The sequence below is a fragment of the Perca fluviatilis genome, chromosome 10 (genome assembly GCF_010015445.1).
Source record: "Perca fluviatilis chromosome 10, GENO_Pfluv_1.0, whole genome shotgun sequence".
Classification (NCBI taxonomy): domain Eukaryota; kingdom Metazoa; phylum Chordata; class Actinopteri; order Perciformes; family Percidae; genus Perca; species Perca fluviatilis.
Genome location: NC_053121.1, coordinates 32,937,866 through 32,961,942, shown reverse-complemented (window position 1 = coordinate 32,961,942; position 24,077 = coordinate 32,937,866). Strand labels below are relative to the sequence as shown.

General features: G+C 40.4%; 2 protein-coding genes across 4 annotated transcripts; one reads left to right on the top strand and one right to left on the bottom strand.

Moving 5' to 3' along the window:
- Positions 1-25: 25 nt before the first annotated feature.
- On the bottom strand, positions 26-16,191 carry LOC120566729 (nuclear cap-binding protein subunit 1). Of its 2 annotated transcripts, none has more exons than XM_039813349.1 (23): positions 15,992-16,191; positions 15,106-15,194; positions 14,392-14,492; positions 14,144-14,300; positions 13,959-14,066; positions 13,581-13,702; positions 13,373-13,442; positions 12,929-13,144; positions 12,562-12,659; positions 12,398-12,461; positions 12,201-12,311; positions 11,473-11,537; positions 11,288-11,350; positions 11,113-11,187; positions 9,192-9,295; positions 8,235-8,357; positions 8,014-8,116; positions 7,081-7,174; positions 4,545-4,648; positions 4,324-4,441; positions 3,799-3,939; positions 1,473-1,586; positions 26-652 (listed from the first exon to the last, which is right to left on the bottom strand). In XM_039813349.1, exons 1-23 carry the CDS (start codon positions 16,026-16,028, stop codon positions 539-541), a joined length of 2,391 nt encoding a protein of 796 aa, XP_039669283.1. In that variant the 5' UTR covers positions 16,029-16,191; the 3' UTR covers positions 26-538. The 2 variants fall into 2 exon arrangements, with proteins under 2 accessions (XP_039669283.1, XP_039669282.1); XM_039813348.1 differs by having other exon boundaries at positions 3,799-3,942; positions 15,992-16,190.
- A 254-nt stretch (positions 16,192-16,445) lies between these two features.
- LOC120566731 (thiosulfate sulfurtransferase/rhodanese-like domain-containing protein 2) lies at positions 16,446-23,750 on the top strand. Of its 2 annotated transcripts, XM_039813351.1 has the most exons (9): positions 16,449-16,809; positions 17,753-18,045; positions 18,209-18,317; positions 18,490-18,609; positions 18,892-18,997; positions 19,627-19,742; positions 20,130-20,288; positions 20,970-21,108; positions 22,421-23,520. In XM_039813351.1, the coding sequence occupies exons 1-9, from the start codon at positions 16,678-16,680 to the stop codon at positions 22,648-22,650; spliced, it is 1,404 nt and encodes a 467-aa protein (XP_039669285.1). In that variant the 5' UTR covers positions 16,449-16,677; the 3' UTR covers positions 22,651-23,520. The 2 variants fall into 2 exon arrangements, with proteins under 2 accessions (XP_039669286.1, XP_039669285.1); XM_039813352.1 differs by lacking the exon at positions 20,970-21,108 and having other exon boundaries at positions 16,446-16,809; positions 22,421-23,750.
- The last annotated feature ends 327 nt before the right edge of the window (positions 23,751-24,077 follow it).

The window sequence follows — 24,077 nt, the reverse complement described above, 5'->3', positions numbered from 1 at the left end:
CACATGACACAAACAAGCAGGCGGATAAAGACTGCAGAGTTTTAATCCTTTCCAAGTTCCACATAACACAAATATAAAAAGTAGAGCGCTCTCCCGATCGATCAGAATCCAATCCGAGCCGACCTGAAACCCAGTCTCCTACGACCACTTCTCCAGCTCCGTCTGGACTCAGACAGTTCGGACAGTTTTAAAAAGACCCATTCATAAGAATACGAGCAGGATGTAAAAATGAAACTGAATTAAAAATCAAGCAAAAAAAAAATAAAAAAATAAAAAATAAAAGGAACACTACAGCAAATTAGTGACAAGAGGATTTGTCGAAATCTTACTTTTGAAAGACATCCTCAGTTGAAGTTGCACAAAACTAACATGTCGCCTGGCACCAAACACAAAACAGATGTCAAATTAAAACAAAGAACTGTAATGAGGAGATTCTTGATGCAAGAGCTAGTAGTTTCTAATGTGTAGGTTTAGCACAGGTACTGCGTGAACACAAGTACACATTCCGTCCAATTACGTGTGTGTGTGTATGCGCGTCTCAGAGCTGGAGGGCACAGAACTGCTGGTACACGGCCAGGATGTGGTGGTCGAGCTCGGCGGTGAACAGCAGGTTCTCCAGGGTTCCCATGTACTGCTGGATGGTAACATGGTGCTGCGGAACAAGGAGGGACATCACGTCATCCAGAGAACACACACACACACACACAATGTGTTAGTGCAGTGTGTGTGTGTTAGGGGCATTGCAGTCTCGCTTTGCCAGACCTGCGGAGGAGGGTCTGGCTAGTCTACACGGCATTCCGGGATGGGAGTTTGGAAGGAACTTGTTTTGGTGGAACATGTGTACGTTAAAATGTTTTAGTCATTCAACAGAAAACTCAGATTGGACAGATAGTCTAGCTAGCTGTCTGGATTTCCCCTGCAGAGATCTGAGGAGCAGTTAACCATAGTCCTCACAAATCCACCGGAGGTTAAAATTCCAACACAAAGAAAGCGGAAGGTGACGGACATCCGGCCGTAAAGAGTGAAATCCGGCGAAATTTCCAACGGCAACAGAGCAATCCCTTAAGTGGAACATCGAGGATATAGACTAGGGGCGGACGATTCGGCATCGATGCAGTGACAGACCATAATCTATTATTGCCTAATGATGTTACTTGTTGATTTTCCGGTCGCTACATTCAGGAAGTATCTTAAGAGCAGATACAATACAATTGAATTATCTATCTATCTATCTATCTATCTATCTATCTATCTATCTATCTATCTATCTATCTCAATAAAGGGAAGTTCAGATATATCTGACAGCTTGAATTTGTTGATGAAAACCACGTATAGCAATATATATAATAATATTGAACAGGTGACGCATCATGATATCGAATTGAATCGTTAGACCAGTGAAGATTCACCCCCTGTTGTGTGTGTGTGTGTGTGTGTGTGTGTGTGTGTGTATATATATCATAATGTTTTACCATGAGAAACACCTGCTGCAGCCGCCCGACACAGTTCTTGTACCAGGGCGTGGTGATGTCGACGCTGCCCGTCTCACAGCGAACCAGGTGCTCCGTCAACAACATGATGAAGCGCTGTGGGAGGGAAAAACCGACATTTAAAACGAGCGCACACAAACCTATGTTAAAGCTGCACCAAACAGGGGCCTGTATACGGAACAATGTCTCCCATCTCATCAGCCTGAGTTATGAAGTTAGACTCCGATAACTTCCCGCTTGTCTACAGTCACGTTTCCATCCAAAGAAATTTATAGAATTACTAGAAAAACAGCAAAAGAAAATGCAGATTGTTGTGCGTTTCTATCCGCTTTCTTTGATCCTGTTGTGCATATTCACGTGTGGGATCTGCTCAGAACTAGAGCTAGGCCATATGGAGAAAATCACATATCAGCATATTTTTGACCAAATACTTCAATGTCGATATTGCAAAGATACTGTAGGGTTGACAATTATTATTTCCCAAAATATTTACACAATGAGGTTTGTGATAAATAATCATCAGTAATGTGGATATAATGACTAAGTGGGGAAAGGCAAATAATAGAACAGTTACAACCGTCTGTTAACAGTTACAACCGTCTGTCAGAAAATGACATCACTTTACTGTAATGCAGCCTTTAAAACCAGGAAAAGACAACACTTATGTCATATTACGATATTACAATATCCAAAATCTAAGACGATATCTAGTCACATATCACAATATCGATATAAAATCGATATATTGCCCAGCTCTACTCAAAACCACCACAGCCTACACCGGATGAGTTGAAGTTGCTTTGTAATAATTAAGGGATGTCTGTTCTTCACCAGCAACATTTGCTCGGCTGCTCTGTGAAATGGAGCCGAAAACTTCTACAAAAATCCCCGTGTCTAAGACACCGGTGGTGATGGCGCAGTGGGTATGACGCGTGCCTTAAGTGTGGGGGTTTCTGGGTTCGATTTGCACTGCGATACATCAACCAATGTGTCCCTGAGCAAGACCTTAACACCTAGTTGCTCCAGAGGTGTGCGACCTCTAATATATACTGTTCGGATAGACCGGTCGGCTAAATGACATGTAGGGCCCTGCCTTGCACCCGGCGCAGAGCAGAGCGGCGCAAGTGTCTTTGCTAGTTTAAGACCGTCCAGCGCCCTTAAGGTCGGGACACACAGGGCCGATAATCGGCCGTTTGACAGTCTGGCGAGGTCAGTGACTCAAATCTGTTCGGTGTGTCCCGTGCCATCGTCAGTCTGGGGGGCTGTCGGCGTTCATTTTGGCCGACCGGACACGTTCAGCTGGAGGCAGGGCAGTCGGGACTCGGCGAGCGGAATGAGCGGGACTAGAGTCTCTCAAAATCTGACAAAATTCTTTTAAACTGACCTTTGTTGATCTGAAATGAAGACAGATTCAGGAACTGGATGGCCTATTTTTCAGAAACACGTTTCGGTGAACAATTTTAGTACAATATGAGATCGTATTTTGAACGGCCGCCATGACAGTCTGGTTTTGAAATTCCGGAGAAAACAAACCCATGTGACGCGTTCGTCCAATCAGCTGCCGGTTTTCATTTCTTGGGCAACAATACAGAGTAGCGCCGCCTGCTGCTATGGAGACGTATTACGTTTCTCAAGTCGGTGTCGCCTCAGTGTGTCCCGAGGCAGTTTTTTTGGACCTCTGGGACCCGACTGATCATTCCGACTGGCTTTTCTGTCGACGGACGGCCGTCTGGTTGGTGTGTCTCGGCTGTTACAGGGAGGTGTGTTCAGGTGCATTCTGGGCGTATTGCTATCTTGAGGCAGCGGGAAGTGATCGTGCCACTGACCAACAAAAACCTGGTCTAAAATCAATAACGCAGCATTTCATTGTTATTTTAACATTTTACATTAGTAAAACGCGCCTATGGTTTATGCAACGACGCGCACACTATGCTTGTTACACAAAGAGGGAAGCGCAGCAGCACACACATGTAAAAGACTACAAATAAAAATATTACAGTGCAAATCCGCCATTATAACAACAATGCGCCAAGGTCCAAACGCTCCTGGCTTTTAAAGGGAACGGGAGATGACACTGATTGGTTTATTGCATGTTACGCCCAAAACGCACCTATGATTAATGAAGACACTAAGGTCAACCCTTTGGAACCATGCACCCGACGCACGGAGCCTTTTTTCTGCCGTCAAACTAGCAAAAGTGGATTCGTATACGCTCCCGCGCCATGCGCTTCACGCCGTGCGCTTAGATCGTTAAAATAGGGCCCGTAACGTCTCAAGATCTCCGGGTTCCCCGGCGGCCCTTCGGTACCTGGAAGATGACGAGGAAGAGGTTCTTCTGTTCGCTCTGAGCCGACTCCACCTTCTCCTGTAGCCTCTCGATCTGCTCCTCCAACTGGCCCTCCTCGTCCTCGCTGTTCTTGTCCATGTCCTCGTCGTCCCCGCTGTCCTTCTGCTGGGGAACAAACGCACACACAAACATTACACCCTTCCTACTTTAAACCTTAAGCTGGTGTACACATGTGTATATGTGCGTGCAAGTATGTGTACATGCATGTTTGTGTATGTATACATGTATAAATAAGTGAAGAATTAAATTGTACACAATTTCAAAAGTAGAAAAAGGCAGTAGGACCAGAAAAGGTTTTTTTTTTTTACTTCTTCCTACTCAATTTTGAACACAGGAATCCTTATTTGAATCATTTACATTCATCTTGAAAGATATGTTTGCTGTGTATTCTGTTTCGGTATATTATACCTCAATTCATTTAATGCTCATTCTCACTCGTTAACGTAAACGTGACCAGGACGGACATAACGTGATGGATGAAGTTACCCTCTTATGCTGCTGTTTCTCCAGTTTGTCCTTGGCCTCCTCCAACTCCTGCTGGATCTTCTGGACGTGTTTGTCCATCTTCCGGATGGTCGAGTGAAGAATCTCCCAGATGAAAAGTCTAGGTGAGGATAACAACGTTTATTTTTTATTTTACAGAGGCAGGCAGAGAGAAGAAAAAAAAAATACATTGTTGGCATTTCCCTCCCCGTGTCCCGTCCCACCTGGTGAACTCATGAGCCATGTCCTGAGAGAAGAGCCAGTTGGCCACAGCAGCGCAGTCCACGATCTGCGTCCGAATCATTTTGTCCACCAACACCGCGATCATCTGTAATGCAGCCGAGAGCACACGATAGGTTAACTGAGCGGGCAACGCCACGCGATGTATACATTTCTAAATACAAAATGAGGGTGAATGATATATCGACTCGATATCGTTAGCGCGATATCACGTTGCGCAATATTATATCGAAAGTGTTGCGATATATGCAATATTTTCTTCATTTTGTGGAGCACTGCGTCCCGTCCGTCAGCTGTGTGGCTTAGTTGTGTTTGATGTAGAGCTCGCTTGAAACGCTGTAATGATCGTGTTTCATTGGCCAGTTACCGCGCTGCTTGCACACGTTAGTGCACGTCAGCGCACGGGTCCACTACGTGACAAACCCTATGGAGCATACCACGGGTGTGAATATTTAGACAGAGTGACCGTGTAAGTGAAGAAATAGATAGAGACAACAAAACGGAACGAATCAGAGAAGCGAAAGAAAGAAAAGTTGTGTCCTGTTGTCTTTATTTATATATTTCATACTGTCCAACCAGTAAAACATGTCCTGTTGTCTTTATTTATATATTTCATACTGTCCAACCAGTAGAACATGTCCTGTTGTCTTTATTTATATATTTCATACTGTCCAACCAGTAGAACATGTCCTGTTGTCTTTATTTATATATTTCATACTGTCCAACCAGTAGAACATGTCCTGTTGTCTTTATTTATATATTTCATACTGTCCAACCAGTAAAACATGTCCTGTTCTCTTTATTCATGTATTTCATACTGTCCAACCAGTAAAACATGTCCTGTTGTCTTTATTTATATATTTCATACTGTCCAACCAGTAAAACATGTCCTGTTGTCTTTATTTATATATTTCATACTGTCCAACCAGTAGAACATGTCCTGTTGTCTTTATTTATATATTTCATGCTGTCCAACCAGTAAAACATGTCCTGTTGTCTTTATTTATATATTTCATACTGTCCAACCAGTAAAACATGTCCTGTTGTCTTTATATATATATTTCATACTGTCCAACCAGTAGAACATGTCCTGTTGTCTTTATTTATATATTTCATGCTGTCCAACCAGTAGAACATGTCCTGTTGTCTTTATTTATATATTTCATACTGTCCAACCAGTAGAACATGTCCTGTTGTCTTTATTTATATATTTCATGCTGTCCAACCAGTAGAACATGTCCTGTTGTCTTTATTTATATATTTCATACTGTCCAACCAGTAAAACATGTCCTGTTGTCTTTATTTATATATTTCATACTGTCCAACCAGTAAAACATGTCCTGTTGTCTTTATTTATATATTTCATACTGTCCAACCAGTAGAACATGTCCTGTTGTCTTTATTTATATATTTCATGCTGTCCAACCAGTAGAACATGTCCTGTTGTCTTTATTTATATATTTCATACTGTCCAACCAGTAGAACATGTCCTGTTGTCTTTATTTATATATTTCATGCTGTCCAACCAGTAAAACATGTCCTGTTGTCTTTATTTATATATTTCATACTGTCCAACCAGTAGAACATGTCCTGTTGTCTTTATTTATATATTTCATACTGTCCAACCAGTAGAACATGTCCTGTTGTCTTTATTTATATATTTCATACTGTCCAACCAGTAAAACATGTCCTGTTCTCTTTATTCATGTATTTCATACTGTCCAACCAGTAAAACATGTCCTGTTCTCTTTATTTATATATTTAATACTGTCCAACCAGTAAACATGTCCTGTTCTGGTGACATGGTCCTTATTTATTTATTTATTCATGTTGGACGAGTCCAATATGACCATCAGTTGAAATAAACATTGTGTTGTATTTGTTATGAATCTATATTGATGTGTTTTCCCCATAACTTTTGCAATTTTACATATGTTTAAAAATATCTAAATTAATATCGCAATATTCATAATCAATATCACAATTAGGGCTGCACGAGATGAGAAAATGATGCGATCTGCAATAACGAATATTACGATGACAATATTACTTGCGATAAATAAACAGATATTAAAGTGTACTCAGTTCCGCAGCTTTCAGTGTTCTGCTAAAATACAACAAATTGCTTATTGAATTTGATTGAATTGAAAACAAATGAGAGGAAATCATTTCCAACATTCTTTTATTGAACACTGAATTAAATATAAAAAGGCACTGCTAAAAAAAATTTAAATTGCAGTTTTTACTGATATTTTCTTTCAACTAACACAAAATATCTCTGAGTGTCTTTCTCGATATGTTGCAGCCTTTTGCGATATGGTTATTGCGCCAGTTGATGTTGCGATGATGATAAAAAAAATAGATATATTGTGCAGCCCTAATCGCAATATCACATTTTGTCAATATCGTGCAACCCCGATACAAAACACATGGTAACGCTCCATCGCTGACAGAATGTTTTTCAGGTTTGAACTTTTTCCACTCTAATTTAAAGAGAAGAAAACGCTGTGTTGTTTGTACCTGCGGGTGATTTCTCCACACGTCATAAACCACCTTGAGGATGTGCAGCTTCCCCTCGTCGCTCTCCGTCAGGGCCTTCAGGATTTCATGGAACCTGGAGAGATCAGATGCATGTGAGGACAGCAGGACGGGACGGACTGTGGTAATTCTCGTGGTTAGCATGCGACTGCTGGTTACTGTGAACTTTTAGAACATCAAGAGTGTCAATTCATATGGTTTTTTCTTTCCACAGTTCAGTTCCTTTGGATGTTTTCAACTGTTTTTATTGATTGAAAAATGTAAATATTTCTAGGATTGTACTCAAGTATTTAGTTTCATTTAGTTTTGTTGGACTTCTGGGTGATTCTATGGAGATTATAGGATAGGCAAAAATAAGCCTTGGCTTCAGCCTATTCCTTTTTCGGTTAGCTACGGTGGCAAATTGCGGCAAATAATTGTTTCATGTATGTTAAAGATGCAGTAGGTAAGACTTATAAAACTAACTTTCGGTCATATTTGCTGAAAGTGACCCTATGTTCCAGTAGAACTACATGAAGCAGGTCATTAAAAAAGAAAAATCCGGCTCCTCTGGCTCCACCTACAGCCTGTAGTGTGATTCACCACTCCCTGTTCAGATGCACCAATCAGGGCCACGGGGTGGGGGGGGGTCTAACTGCATGTCAATCACTGCTCATGCACACAGCATTCAATCTCCTTTGTGGGGGGAGGGGCTTAGGACACCGTTCTGGCGTTAGCGGAAAAGGGGGGAGGGACTGAGAAGTCCTGGATCTTCACAATCCATGATTCATCATCATCCTTCATAATATTTATGTCATGTCCATTAGCTCCAAAGTGTGTTTCCTCTGTGGGAGGGACACATTTGAAAACTGGTAAAAAAAAATAAAAATAAAATAGGTATGACGACAAAGTAAAATGCGGTTCGTTTTCACTTACTTGCCGAGGGCACTGAAGGAGTGGCTGAAGGACTTGGCTGCCAGATGGAGCAGAGTCTGCAGGAACACGTCCACCTTCAGAGGGTTGAAGCTCTCGCCCTCATCTGGAAGGAGAGAAAGAGTAAAGGAATGCAAAAGGCTTTCTTTTTGTGCACAGAAAAAATATGAAAACTACCTTAAATGAAAAATTACAAGAACGCAACAATAAAATAAGAAACTAACCATCATCATCTTCTTGGTTGGGGTTGGGCACCTCTTTGAGGATGGTTAGGATCTCTTCGTTGGACGCTCGGTTCTTAATGGCGTTTCCAACAGTGACGGATGCTGGGTAACCGGGTAACGAAGCTGTGACGCAGGAGAGACAGTCGGTCAGGTATTCAGGTCTAAACTTAGATGCTAGTTACAGACCGATCTTTGGAACCATTCAAGGCTGACAAGAGGAAAACTAAAATACTTTAAATAAGATGTAACGCTGGGAAATTCTCTCCTGGGCAGGGTTTAGCAGATTATACTACTGTCTGTATAGTCTCGCATTGCCAGACCTTCCTCCACAGCGCTGCGGAAGGAGGTCTGGCTACTAAGTCCACATAGCATTCCGGGATGGGAGAAAAACGTGCTCTGGTTTATTGGCATTTCTTTAAACCAATTACAATCATCATGGCCGTCACTAAGCGCCGGATGGAGCCCCGGTGCCGCTGCAAAATAGCCTCGGGAAGGAACTTTTTTTGGTAGAACACGTGTACGTTCAAAGGTTGTTTTAGTCGTGCAACAGAAAACTCGGATTGGACAGATAGTCTAGCTAGCTGTCTGGATTTCCCTTGCAGAGATCTGAGGAGCAGTTAACCAGAGTCCTCAGAAATCCACCGGAGGTTAGACAAACACAAAGGAAGCGGAAGGAAACGGACATCTGGCTGAAAAGAGTGACATCCGGCGGATTTTCTGGCAGCAAAACGTCATGGATATAAACTACTAATTGTAGGGCCAGACGGAATATGCGGATGCAGAATTCTACAGATTTCCTTTTTAAATTTAACTCAATGTTAAAATCTTCACAACAAGCAGAAGCACAGTCCAGCAGATTTTCATTTTGGATCACCGCTGACAACTTGGAAAAAAATCTGCAGATTCCGTTTGGGCCTGCTGTTGAGTAAAAAATATCTATATTTTAAGTGTTCTTACAAGCGCTCTCGTCTTCGTATTTGTAAGTAAAGATGGGTTCAGCTGGGATGAGTGCTGAGAAGGTTGGAGGGACGATGTCCACTATCCGCTGATGGTATGAAAGTCTACAGGGACAAAGAGCAATTGGATGACTTTAGTTCAAGGAGACACTTTCCAGATTAAAAGGATCAACTAAAACATTTTTTTTAAGAATTAATGACAGATAATAACGTAATTTTCGACTTCATCAGAGGGGAAATGCATTAAAGCAACACTAGAGAACTTTTCCCGCTCCGGTCCCCCTACAGGTTGGAATTGTCCATTACGTTACATTGTCCAATTCATTCGAACACAATTCTGCTTCCAACCTGTAGGGGGACCGAAGTGGGAAAAGTTCTCTAGTGTTGCTTTAAAGCTCCACCAATTACAGAAAATACTTTTTTATAAATTCACTTCAAGTTAATGTTAAAGGTCCCATGACATGGTGCTCTTTGGATGCTTTTATATAGGCCTTGTGGTCCCCTAATACTGTATCTGAAGTCTCTTTTTGTATAGGCCTTAGTGGTCCCCTAATACTGTATCTGAAGTCTCTTTTAGTATAGGCCTTAGTGGTCCCCTAATACTGTATCTGAAGTCTCTTTTATATAGACCTTAGTGGTCCCCTAATACTGTATCTGAAGTCTCTTTTATATAGACCTTAGTGGTCCCCTAATACTGTATCTGAAGTCTCTTTTATATAGACCTTAGTGGTCCCCTAATATTGTATCTGAAGTCTCTTTTATATAGACCTTAGTGGTCCCCTAATACTGTATCTGAAGTCTCTTTTATATAGACCTTAGTGGTCCCCTAATACTGTATCTGAAGTCTCTTTTATATAGACCTTAGTGGTCCCCTAATACTGTATCTGAAGTCTCTTTTATATAGACCTTAGTGGTCCCCTAATACTGTATCTGAAGTCTCTTTCCCGAAATTGGTGCAGAATTACAGCCACTGGAGCCAGTCCCACAATGAGCTTTCCTTAGTATGTGCCATTTCTGTGTCTGTAGCTATTGAGGAGGAGAGGGGGGGCAAGGTGGAGGTGTGGCCTTGACCAACTGCCACTTTGCTCGTTTGAAAGCCATGATGTCTCTCTCTCATGGGTGGGCCAAATTCTCTGGGCGGGCAAAGCAGAGAAAGGGGAGGTAACCTTGCTCCTTATGACCTCATAAGGAGAAGATTCCAAATCGGCCCATCTGAACTTTCATTTTCTCAAAGGCAGAGCAGGATACCCAGGGCTCGGTTTACACCTATCACCATTTCTAGCCACTGGGGGACCATAGGCAGGCTGGGGGAACGCATATTAAATGTTAAAAAAAACCTCATAAAGTGACATTTTCATGCCATGGGACCTTTAATAATATATTATCGATATATATTTAAAAAAGATAATCCCGAAACACGTAACAAAAAATAAACAGATTTCCCTGACATTAGTTATTTGTAGTTGTTTGTGAGTCCTCACTAAAATAATGCAGTTTAAAAATAAATGTGTTTGTTTTATTGTCACAACAGAAAAGAGGAACATCAAAATATATTAAAGTTCTGATGACTAAAATGTATAAAAATACAAACTTAAGATATGAAACTTAAAGTCCTTTGAACAAAAACACAATAAAAAAAAAAAAATAAATAAAAAAAGAGTGTTATCAACAGGGATGTTGTAGAGCGCCCTCTGGTGGACAAACTATGCAACGGCAACACCCAGAACATGGTTAAAGGGTGTTTCGTCCGTTTTTATTTAATTTTTTAAATATTCATTCTTCGGCCATTATAAATGCCGATACCGATAGTTTGGAAAATGCCTAATATCGGCCGATAATATCGGCCTGCCGATATTATCGGTCGGGCTCTAGTTAATTCACATTTGAAAGCATTTCAACTGGTAGAAAACATGCAAAAATACCTCATACTCTTCTCCAGAACCTCTTTGACAAACTTGGGCTTGGGCTTTTCTAGATCCATGGTCAAGCAGTCAGACCTTTATTATTATTATAGAAGACATGATCATATTGTCAACAGTGTAAAACAATAAACAGGCGCTATAAAAGCTCTCTCTGTCCCGTCACAGGATCACTCACCAGTCATCCCAGCTCCATCGAAACTGGAAGTTGCTCAAATGATGAGAAAACCAGTTGATTAGTCTAATATAAATATAAAAAGGAAAATGGAAAGAGACGATAGGACGGTGTTAAATCAAAAGACAGGAACTACTTCAGTTACAATTTTCACCCATCCAGTGAAAGGAAATGTGCAGTTGAATTACCTGTCTACACAGCTGGTGTTCATGGTGTCCAGTCTCATGTACAGCATCTCTGTGGCTTGGGCCAGCTAACAGGCAGGTGATAAGGAAAGGTCTCTTTTAAAGTGGAGAAATATGAGTTCTTTCTGTTCAACAACTGTTGAGTACTTTGAAAATCCTAAATTTAACATGGTTGTCATTATATAGTCAGAAACATTTGTCTTAATGATAAATTGTTCAGAGAGAATATCTGTTCATAGATATGTTTAGTGCAGTGTTTCTCAAACTTTTTTTCAATATTGTACCCCCTTTGAAATGCTTTTTTAAGCCAAGTACCAGCGCAAAACATTTTTGGTAGAAAATAAAAAAGTCTATATAAAGAGGTACAACAACCTTTTTTTTTTTAAACAAAAACATTTAAATGCTACATTTCAAATGTTTAGAATCCGTCACTTAATTCATTCATTATTATAGTATAGTTATTTTAGGAATTATGCATGACATATTTTTAAATTAGCATTTTTGCAAAAATGTCTTGTACCCCCTGCAGTACTCCAAAGTACCCCTAGGGGTACACGTACTCCCATTTGAGAAACACTGGTTTAGTAGGTGTGCAATGTCGTTGTGTGATCAGAGTCTGAAACTCTGTGTGATTTATCTGCGGCAGCCTCACGAGCAGAGTTCAGAGGTTACATTGGTTGTCGGAAAATTGTTTTAACATAAAGTGCAGCGATGCAAACAATCAAGGATACAACTTGTGGCAATGATCCGGGCTGCAGTTTGCACAGTTCAATAAGCAGCGTGGTGTACATGACGTCGATGTGAGGGGGAGACGGCAGCTGGAAAAGTTCTCCAAAGATCACCTGAAAAAAAAGAAACAAGAGTTTGAATCAGCATTTCATTTTTCTCAGCATGTAGCTTGTTTTAAAAAATAAAAAAAACAGTGTACCTCCACAATGTGATAGTTGAGTGGGATCTTATTTTTCCCTGGATAGCTTAGTAACTGAGCAGCACTAAAAGGTAAAAAAAATAATTAATAAATCAGAACATTGGGAGTTGGTGTTGCACATTCAGACGTGACAAAATTGAAACATGGTGAAGCGTGTTACCCACCATGTTTTCCTCTCTCTCCAGTGAGTCTTGATGATACAGTGCAGGTTTTCTTCTATGACAAATCTCTCCACAGAATGACTGCCGGGCATGACGGGACCCTGAGGATAAAGAAGACAGACGTTTTTAGGCACAATAGAAATGTGTCCCATTACTCACATCTTTTTAAAGAATTACAAAAAAAAACAAAATTTTAAGATGCCTAAAATGCATTTAATTATCTTACATTGAGCTTATTGAGATTATACAGAACCAGTCAAAAGTTTGGACACGCTTTACCATTCATCATTCATGTAAATTATACACCTAATTCAACAGAAATCTGTAACATATTGGCATATGTGTTTTTCACAGCCAAGAGGTGAAATACCTCCGGGGCATCGGTGTAGTCGAACATACGGAAGACGACCCGGGGCATGGGGTACTGGGCGTCGGGCATGTGGCCCGGTGGAGTGAAGGGGGGCAGGTTGTGTTGCAGGGCCTCACAGAGCACGCTGTCAAAGGCGATGTATGGACGAAGGATGTGGCGCTCCTGCCAGCGGTCTTTCTTTAGCTTCTGAATCTGGGCCCAAAGGCAGTCCAGGTACTGAGGGAAGGACACGGAGAGAAGGGGGTCAACTTTTAACAGGCCATTCAGGTGGATTATCAAAAGAGACCCGCGGAAAGAACCGTACCGAAGAAGACTCAATATTTAGAGATAATGGCTGAAACTGAAGTGACCTTAGGACTTCACTTCAACAATGTCATGAGAATGTGCTTCACATCTTTCTTTACAACGAAAAGGAGACTCGTAGTGCTTCCATAGGTCTCTCACCTCCTCTTGTGGGTGGGGCTTCTCTGCTGTCCACACCTGCAGCATATGGACATGTGTCTTTACTCGCCGCCTAAAAATAAAAGACAGGTGTGACATTAAGAAGGAGCGGACTGATCGAACAAATAACATGATTTGACAAATAAGAGTTTCAGCAAAAAAAAAAAAAGAGACAGAAACTAAAGAGCAAGAAAGCAAGGAGACATCTTACTTGAGGTAGCCTTCGATCTGGCTGAGAAGTCGGTCCATTTCAACATCCTTCTTCTCGTAAAGCTCCTTACCGACCCAGGGCAGACAGGACAGCACCACATACACAAACCAGTCCGACCGAACCTGAGAAAAAAAAAACACACAAGGCCACTTACAAAATCACACATTTCTCATTTTCAACCTCAAGAAAAAAACAGGATTGCAGCCAAAACCTGCTGAAAAGCATGGTGATTTCCGTAATAATAATAATAATAATAATGTGTTGAACATGTTTGTCGACTCCTCTATAAGCTTAGTGTTATTTTTCATTATAATTATTTATAACTTAAGTTAGTCAACATAATGGCATGCTGATTCCACCTCACCCATTTCTACCCACCTGTGGTACATCTTCCTCCTGAGTAACACTGACAAAGTTTTCAAACATGGCCACCATTGAAGGAGCAGCAATCACGTGGCAGTTAACCAAGTCAGACAGAAAACGCACCTACAAAAAGACATGATGTTAAAAAAACAGAAGACGACGTAAGAATCATTTTAGGTGCTTATGAAAAGTCACATTACCAAGTAAACAGCTTCATTGTACAAGTTGTTTTTCAGTGTCTCCTTGAGTTGTCTGATCATGGCCTCCACAAACTCGCCCCCAAAGTTGTAGTTCCTGGCGTTCAAGAGCCCAACTAAAGTCGTGTACACGGTCAGCTTCTCAGGTAGGAGGCGAGCACTGTCAACAGAAGACAACTCCTTGAAACACGACCACGCAAAACAGTGATCATTCAGACAGGCGAAAAGGGCGAAAACGGGTATGAACTTACACAGCACATAAAATGCGCAGGATTTTGTTTTTGTAGTTTGGAAGGTCAGCCTCCAACACGCCTGCAAGGCCCTCCAAGTTGCTCTCCAGGGACGATGTACTCTGTGAAGAAAAAGGAAGCAATTAAGTTGGTTTTTTACAGTATATTGAACTGCGGCAAACACTATCACAAAGTTCTGGTGATTGCTTTTAGAAGTAAAGCAGCGTTAGCCTGGGAAAACTCTGACGAACTTCCAGCAAATTTGAGATTTGCTCTGCAAGTCCGTCTGGCCAAGAGCCCATTCAAGACCGTTTCCAATTTTTCCTAATCGAGGCACCAATCACAACCGTAGAGGCGGGCTTTACACGATGACGATAGCGCAGCGACATCGAGCAGCTTTTTGTTTACATTCCACATGATGGCCACCAAAGCGCAGCAACCCGTTGATGCCGCTGTAGCTGCTACGTCACCAACGATCTGTTGGTCCGATTGGTTGAAGGACTACGCAACTGCGCCCAGGGGCATTTGAGCGGCGTCCGTTGGTGACGCCCCTTTGGAAACGGGCTGTGAATGAAGCTTGCCCAGACCCACTCTCAGTTACAACTGAGAGTGGGTCTGGTGTCAACCAGGCTAAAGCTGTGTACCATTTGGATCAGAGTGAGACAGAGCAGAACATGGTTGATGCAGGACTCAATAGACTGAGCAAGAACTACATTGCCAAAGTTGTCCTTTTACCTTCTCCCCTACACGACATATCAGTGACTCCAGGCGGTCTTCAATTTCAATGGGCTCAGACGTTCTCCTCCTTTTATGTGCCTGACCTCCTGGAAGAGTGAAAAAAAACAAAATAAGCACAGATTGAGTGGAATGAGAAACATTAGCTGAGGGAATAACTCAAGTGCAGCCTTGATGGGAAAATCCACCCTAAAAACGAATTGTAAAAACACATGTAATAGTAATACAGCCCAGTTTAAAATTTTTATTTTTTAACTAGCTAGGCTCTCCTTAGAGGGGCACTTAACCAAATGTACATAATAAAAGCCGAGACAATAGGTCATCAGGGTTATCTGTTGACCCTGCATTATTAATCAGAAAACGCTATTAAGCTGCGCTACGGGAAATGATTGATTCAGTATTTTTGAACAAATAAATATTGATTGATAATCAATATGTAGCTACACTTTTAATTAGCCCGACGTGCGTGAATCGCAGATAACCTTATAGAGGACAAAACATAGCATCAGTACATTTATTTAAAAAAAAATACTCTCACTGAGGTATTTGTATTGGTTGCCGCCCCCACATTAACGTTACACTGGTTAAATGCAGCTAGCACAGTAACGTTAGCTAGCGGTAACGTCTAACGTTAGCGTTACAGTTTGTTCCATCTTGTCTCTTTCAAGCCACGATTGCGAAAACAAATATTAAGTGTTTTGCACTTTTTGGCTAACGTTAACGATGGCAAGACTAAAACCTGGCCTTGTGAATAAATTATCAATCAGCATCAGCGTGATTGCATCAAGCAAAAGATTAACGGTAACAGAAACACGCTAACGTTAGCTAGCCGCCACTCGTTAGCCTAACCGTCTGAATTAGCTAAACACATGTAACGTCCACTAACCCTCATTTTCGCTGTCGCTGTGTCGTCTCCTGGACATATTTCACTCCGCTTCGTTAAAATGTAAGGTAATTCAACGAGAAATGATTATGAAACAAAATAATAAGTCGGCTAAACAAGCTTCTAGCTAGATCATTCAGCCGGGCCGCTGCTAGAGTAGTGCAGAAAAATAATAGCGGTCAGATTCAAGTGAGGCACATCAGGGCCAACCGGAAACGAGTATTTCCCCCCCCCTCCCAGGATGGCGAAGGCATGTCCCGCCCAACTCTGCCTGACTTCCCCTCTGATTGGTTTACCCTGACAATCTTACCCTAACTTTAACCAATCCCACTACTCTTGCTAGACCGGCTTTGACATAGTCAAGTCAACCCACCTGAGCAGGCAGCGAGTGCTAGCCAATCAGAGGGAGAGTAGGGCGGATGCCATCACCATCCTAGGATTTGTTTTTTGCCAACGGGAAGGTGTACTTTCCTTTTTCGTCCGATGTTCAGTGCCTGTGTTTCTGCTGCACGTTTGGTGACAGTTAGGTAGCTATGTTAAATGTATTGGCATGTTTAAGACTTTATATTTCATGTTTGCCAAGATTAGGTCAACATTGAATATCCTGGCGACAAAGCGACAAAGAAAGTATCTTCTTATAACTTAGCTAGACTGTTTCCTAGCTAAGGTTGATAAAAGATCTTTGAAACATGGCAGCGGATGTTGCCCCTTGTTTAGAGTTCATGGACTGGGAACTTGACACTTCGACATGTAATGGACTGAAACAGGAGAAACAACTTTCTGCCTCACAAAGAAGGTGCTACAGCCTCTGCAGGAGGAAGGTACAGGAACATCCAACTGATTATTTATTTACCGCTTGTGACGTTACTACCAGATGAGTGAACACAGCTGAGGACACGCGTTTCAGTGTGTGTTCAGGTAGCCTAGCTCCTAGAGCTGGGCAATATATCGATGTTACATCGATATCGTGATATTAGACTAGATATCGTCTTAGATTTTGGATATCGTAATATGGCATAAGTGGTGTCTTTTCCTGGTTTTAAAGGTTGCATTACAGTAAAGTTATGTCATTTTCTGAACTTACCAGACTGTTGTAACTGTTCTATTATTTGCCTTTACCCACTTAGTCATTATATCTACATTACTGATGATTATTTCTCAAAAATCTCATTGTGTAAATATTTTGTGAAAGCACCAATAGTCAACCCTACAGTATCGTTGCGGTATCAATATCGAGGTATTTGGTAAAAAATATCGTGATATTTGATTTTCTCCATATCGCCCAGCCCTAGTAGCTACAATAACATAAGAGAGGATGGAGGAATAAATCAAACTTTTTGAGCAAATTTAATATGCATTAGTCAATAATAGCAAGTCACTGTAATGCAAATCTATTAAAAATTATCATTTTCTAGTCTGTAAATTATGCTAAATGTTAAGGACATAAAAACAATATAACAATATTTAATTAAATTGTACACAAAATCCCGACCGATAAATCAGCTGGGCCGATATAGACCGATGCTTATTGTAACATGTCTGTCGGATAGCTGGAATACATTGATTTATTATTATGCTGAAAATATATTTGACGTCATTTAGAAATGCATATTAGTCACACAACATAGTTGTCTACCAGAGCGTACTGACAAGGTTGGGCTATTTCTACTGTTAAAACACATTTGATGATATAGTTTTTATTTAAAAAAAAAAGGATTTGACTGTGCTACATTAAAAGCACTTCACACATTTTCTTCTCGACAGTCATTTGCTGCCTTTGTGGCGTCCAAGAGGGAGGACGGTCAGGAAGGAGAAAGCACATCTTGGTGCTGCTGTGGCCAGACTTTTGAAGAACACTCTGCCATTCACAAACATGTGGCCTGGACTCATGGTACTGAAATACAGCAGCTCACACATGCCGCATATGAGCATTTGTTAAGCCATTTGGAAGAAGAAGAACCTGAAACACAGCAGACGAATGAGCGTGAGGCCGAGCCGGTGGACATTTCTGCATGGATACCTGAAACTAGTCACATCTCTGAGGAGCAACTTCAAAAGTACTGGTCAAATTTGGATTCTCCTGCCTGGTTTCAGTTGTCTGTTTAGAAACGAAAATCATCTTAGAATTGTATTGACACATGTAATTTATAAAATATTGATTATAATTTCTGATTTTATTAAATAGATACTAATGTCGCTTAATGTAATTCTTCTTTTCAGTGGACCAGGCAAGGTTCTCCTCTATTATCGCTACTGTCAAGTGGAGGATCCACATGTTATCTGTGCTTGGCAGAAAGCTTTGTGTGAGAAGCTCCACTTAACTGGCAAGGTAAATAAATTCTCTTATCCTGCCTCCAGCTGGTAGAATACAACTTTTATCATTGGGAACAAGATAAAGAAACATGTTTTTTTATAATTGTAAGAAGAAAAGAACATTTAAATAAATGTAACTGTCCCCTTAAAATAAATAAAATAAAATTCATCATGATCATCTTCTTCAGGTGAGGGTGGCGACTGAAGGCATCAATGGAACAGTTGGCGGCACAAATATGGCCACTGATGTTTACATCGACGCAATGCGTTCACACCCTCTCTTCAAGATGGACAAGGAGGACTTTAAGGTCAAAAACTCATGTTGGATGATAGAATACACAGAAATGCTTTTTGTTCATTAGTTATACCTTTTCTACACAGCACTCTGCATGAATATGAACTCTGTTTTGCGTTCCACTGGGTGGCCATAGCATATGTTTTTAAGCCTATGTTTTCAGAGGAATAATTAGCATTACATTACATAATCATATGACACTGAACATAAAATATTTATTGTTACTAGCAGCCATTGCATGTAAGATAGATAATTTATTGAAATGAAGTGTGTGTGTGTGTGTGTGTGTGTATAGACAAGTGATGGCAGCGCAGTGTGTTTTAAAGACCTGAGGGTCGGGGTCTATAAGGAAATCGTCCCAATGGGAGTGGATCCTGATGTTGTTTCCTACCAACTGGCAGGTATAGTTTGTGTTAACAACAATACTATGTTTCTAGTAAATAAAAAAAAATCCTACGACTATTAACAGTGCCTGTAATATACTATACTAATGCCTATAACTCTATTATTTTCAGTTTGTTGTATTCTTCATATACAGTACATACATTGGTAGAATTGCTCAGGTGTTTTTATGTTGTTACTGCTTGGAATGTGGTTTGCTATTAATAGCTATGCTATTAACCCTTGTGTTGTCCTTCGGGTCCCAGTGACCCGAAGGACAACACAAGGGTTATGTACTTCCGTTTACTTTGTTGAGAATTGCTCTCTAAACAAGGGTTAATACAGCACCTTAGTTCTTGTTTGTACAGCATTTTGGTCAGCTTAAACTATTGAAATGTGTTCTAGAAATAAACTTTACTTACTTACTTTACAAGAAACAGGGTTTAGAGAGCAATTCTCAACAAAGTAAAGGGAAGTACATCATCCTTGTGTTGTCCTTCAGGTCACTGGGACCCGAAGGACCACACAAGGGTTAAGTTGTTTTTTTTATTGCTGTTTCATTATGCTCATATTTTCTGTATGAAGTTCTGTTCTCATACGGCTGACGTTGTGGTTGTCATGTGAGTTACACACCTGTCTCACCTCTCAGGGGTTCATTTGGAACCGGAGGAGTTTCATAAAGAAGTACAGGCTCTGTTGGCTAAACGGGACTTATGCCATGACACCATCCTCCTGGACTGCCGCAATTTTTATGAGAGTAAAATTGTAAGTAATATATAATTTCCCCTCTAAAAACATTGGCTTGCACAGGTTCTACATGCTATATTGATTGTACATCTGATCCTTTGTTCATTTGTGCCATATCTCCACCAGCTGCCTTAAACAAATACCGTATTTAACTTTTTACAGTGTGAATGCCACACCCTTAAGGTACCACTGGTATTGAAGTGTATTTTTCACTAACTTTGTATTAAATAGAAAATGATAGCATTTTTTGATGAACTGTTTATTTAAATGCAGAATTCCTATGAGATTCAGTGGTGTTTTTGCTGACACTGACCTTTGTCATCCCAGTAAGAATGGGTTTATTATAATTAAACAGGACAAAAGCCAGGTTGTCATTCTAAACAGTGATTTATTTCATTACTTCAGGGGCAGTTTACTCAGTGTCTGGCCCCGAGCATCCGTAAGTTCAGCTACTTCCCCGACTACGTCGACCAAAACCTTGAACTGTTCAGAGACAAGAAGGTCTTGATGTACTGCACAGGAGGGATCCGCTGTGAGCGCGGCTCTGCATACCTCCGCTCCAAAGTAAGTGGACTTGTGTTTGATGTGAATTAAAGAATGCCTGGGACTCTTTTTAAATGTGAAGCAGCTTATGGAACTGGCTTGTCATGCAGTAACTCCCATTTTGCAGGCGGCGGATTTTCCACAGGGGGGGGGGAGGGATCTGTTTAGTCGTTGTCTACTTGTGTACTTGGATCAACTGTTACTTGAAGCATATAGTTAAAGGTGCTGTAGGTAGGATTGCGAAGATCCAGGACTTAGCCCAAAAATGTGAACATCAACAACTTCTCAGTCCCTCCCCCCTTTCCGCTAAAGCCCAAAACGGTCTCCTAAGCCCCTCCCCCCACAAGGGAGAAAGAATGCGTGTGCGTGAGCAGTGATTGACACGCAGTTAGACACCCCCCCTGGCCCTGATTGGTGCATCTGAACAGGGAGCTGTGGATTTTTGCAAATCGCACTACAGGCTGTAGGTGGTGCCAGAGGAGCTGGATTTTTTTTTTTTTTTTTAAATGACCTGCTTCATGTAGTTCTACTGGAACATAGGGTCAGTTTCATCAAATATGACAGTAAGTTAGTTTTATAAGCCTTACCCTACTGCGCCTTTAACAAAAATGTGACATAATTTTTTAATTGTATTTGTAAGGACCAGAGACAGATTGTTTACAAGATTTGCAATCTACATTGGAATTGTTTGTCAACCTGTAGGATGTGTGTAAAGAGGTTTACCAGCTGAAAGGGGGAATCCACAAGTATCTGGAGCGATTCCCAGAGGGTTTCTATCGAGGGAAACTTTTTGTGTTTGATGAACGCTACGCCATCTCCTCCAACAATGACATCATCTCAGGTTAGTTTGTGCACAAAGGCCATAACGAATAATATAAAGAAATTGTCAACAGCACAGCATCAGAAACCATTTAGAAACACAAACATTTAGTTGTTATCTAATGTTAGTCTTTGTGTTTAAAGTTATGTCAAATTTACAGTTTTTTCCAACTGCTTACACACAAAATCTTTTCATGTCACACGATTTTTGAAACCTCTCACTCAAAGTGCAAAACTACACAGCAAATATCCAAAACCATAAGCTATTTCTCAGCCGTTCACTCAGTTTTCAATTGCATAAAACACTTTTTTCAAAACATTAAACACAATTCTCTACCTAAGACACAAAAATCTAACAAGAAGTGACTTGCTATCCATTTCTAAACACAACCAATCAAAATGCTACACTTATTTACCAGGGCACACACACACTCCTCACATGTGCAAACACATTATGTCATAACTGAACACTAACCAGTCATTGCTTTAGTATAGGCCTATACAGAGGCCAAAGGTCAGATTACCTGTTTGGAACAATGGATGCCAACAATAGACAGAGAGCAAGAGGAGGAGGAGGAGGGAGAGACAGGGGATAACAATGAGGAGGAGGAGGGAAGAAGAGGAAGGAGAGCCATTTCTGATGAGATCAGGGAGAGAAGCCAATCTTGAGTAGCTTTACACTGGCGTCCATTCTGCATGCAACTATCTAATGACTATTTCAGCATTACAAATCAATCAGAATTTGTTGTGCACAAAGTGCATACAATTCTGCCCCCCCCCCTGCCCACGCACAAACACTCACAACACACACACACACACACACACACACATTTATTCTAAAAATGATACCTTTGGTTTACATATGTTTATACTTTTTTTTTTTTGTTTCATGCTACTGTATACAACACTGGGCTAGTCTTAAAGACGTAATGTTTTGCCCAATACATATTTTCTGTTTTACTGTAACATTAGATTGTTTTTTACAGTGCACTTTTCAACCACTCTCAGCAGACTACTTTCTCTCTAGAACATTGTAGATATAAGCCTATGAAAGACAAAAGAGCTTTAGATTTAGAGCAACAGTGTGTACATGGTATATCCAAAAATTTACTATTATGAAAAAAGTGTTTGCCATTTGATGCAAATGCTTCATTTTGAGATGTGTTTATGGTATTTTGAATGCAGTGTTTCATTTTGAAGGAGATGTGAGGCATTTCGCATTTTGTGTGTGCAGTTTTGGGAATTGTGTGTAGAGTTTTGAAAAAAGGAGACATAGTTTTGAAAACGTGTGTAAGCAGTTGGAAAAAACTGTAAGTAAATCTGTGTCTGTTCAGACTGCAGGTACTGCGGCTGTCCCTGGGACCAGTACAAACTCTGTTCCACCAAGCTGTGCTGTCAGCTGGTTCTGTCCTGTCCCGGCTGCAGACAGGGCGGATGCACCGCCTGCTGCCCCACCTGCCAAACCAAAGGACATGCTCAGAGCGAGGGGTCCCCCACTGTTCCACATCACAAAGAGGAATGCGAGTGCACTGAAGGACGTCCCAGAATCCCTCGGGATGTGTAGCAACAGAGTGCTAACGACTGGACATTAGTGCTTGCAGCCCCATGAAAAATCCTGCCTGTCAGGGGTTGACCACAATGTACAACTAGAATTAGTGGAAGGTGCCCAGTGTATTTTAAAGTCATGATTTTTTTTTAAATATGAATGTGGGAAATTAAGTCAGATTTACTGTTTCTAAGAAGTTTTATTCTAAAGACATCCATGAATTTGATATAAGATTTTTATTACATGAATATTTTATTCATGAAACTGGAAACATGAAACTCTGTTTCAAGAGATATTAACTTCTTTGTGTGTGTGTGTGTGTGTGTGTGTGTGTGTGTGTGCGCCTGAAATTGCATGGTTTCACATTCAATTTTAAATTTAAGTAATTTAAAGTTATGCTGCAAAAAAAGCATAGATACAAACATACCAAAAACACAGAATTTATAGTAGTTATCTTGTGCTCTCTAAACCATTTAATCTCTGATCAAAGCAGGTTACTGAGACTGCAGATTTTGCTTAAACACATCTGTGTGCCTTACTCGGGATGACACATTTTTGAAAGAATTCACCCCAACGTATCAATATGAAACCATGCAAAAGCAGGCCATGAGTAATGATAAGTGTATTGGTAAGTCTTAATTTCAGCAGAGCTCCTCATAAGGGATTTTAGCATAATTTGTTATATAAAGTTTTACATAATGTTTCAGTTATTAATATAGAATACTTGGTGTAGTACAATGCTGTGATGTACAATGTTTCATCTGAAACTAGACATATTGAGTTCTAGAGGGGAATTACCATATAACAATAAGCATAGAAAACAGGTAATGAAGGTAAGAAAGCTATAAAAACAGTTTACAGTGAAATAAACAAAAAGGAAATTCAAAAGCTGCATACAATCTATACTTTACAATACCTTAGGCCTTCTACACTATTTGTGCAATTATCTTTGCAAATACTGTACATATGTGCAGAAATAAAGAGTCGAGGTAATATTGCTACTTATCAGTCATACTATAATCAGAATGGGATGTATTGTCAAAATAAGTTGGTCTTGGCGTGTTTGGTGCATAGCCTACAATAAACTTGTATGAACATGGAATAAACAATAGAGCAAAGTACTGCAACAGTTAAGAACATTAATATAGAATAGACATATTACAATCAAATATGTAAAAGACACTAACAAGTATGTACAATATAACTTTAAGGTTGTACGGTTTTGTGCAGGGTGTGCAAAAACAATCTGGGTGTGCAAAAGTTCACAATGTGCGCAATGGTCAGGGATAATCCTATAAATAACACCAACCCTATATTATAATGTACTATAAATTGGATTATATATATATATATATTGTAACGTTACAATCAAAGTATTTTCAATGAAGTAATACATACAATAAACTACGTATAGAACATCCACAAGAGGGAGTGGAAGGACCGCA

Bases quoted from the DNA above. Each gene is read 5' to 3' on its own strand.
- LOC120566731 (XM_039813351.1), top strand. From the start codon at position 16,678: ATGGCAGCGGATGTTGCCCCTTGTTTAGAGTTCATGGACTGGGAACTT. The intron at 16,810-17,752 runs GTACAGGAACAT...TCTTCTCGACAG, and splicing joins ACAGCCTCTGCAGGAGGAAG to TCATTTGCTGCCTTTGTGGC. The intron at 18,610-18,891 runs GTCAAAAACTCA...GTGTGTGTATAG, and splicing joins TGGACAAGGAGGACTTTAAG to ACAAGTGATGGCAGCGCAGT.
- LOC120566729 (XM_039813348.1), bottom strand. From the start codon at position 16,028: ATGTCCAGGAGACGACACAGCGACAGCGAAAATGAGG. The intron at 14,301-14,391 runs GTAAGTTCATAC...TTCTGTTGACAG, and splicing joins CTGCGCATTTTATGTGCTGT to TGCTCGCCTCCTACCTGAGA. The intron at 12,462-12,561 runs GTGGGTAACACG...TTTACCTTTTAG, and splicing joins TGGAGAGAGAGGAAAACATG to TGCTGCTCAGTTACTAAGCT.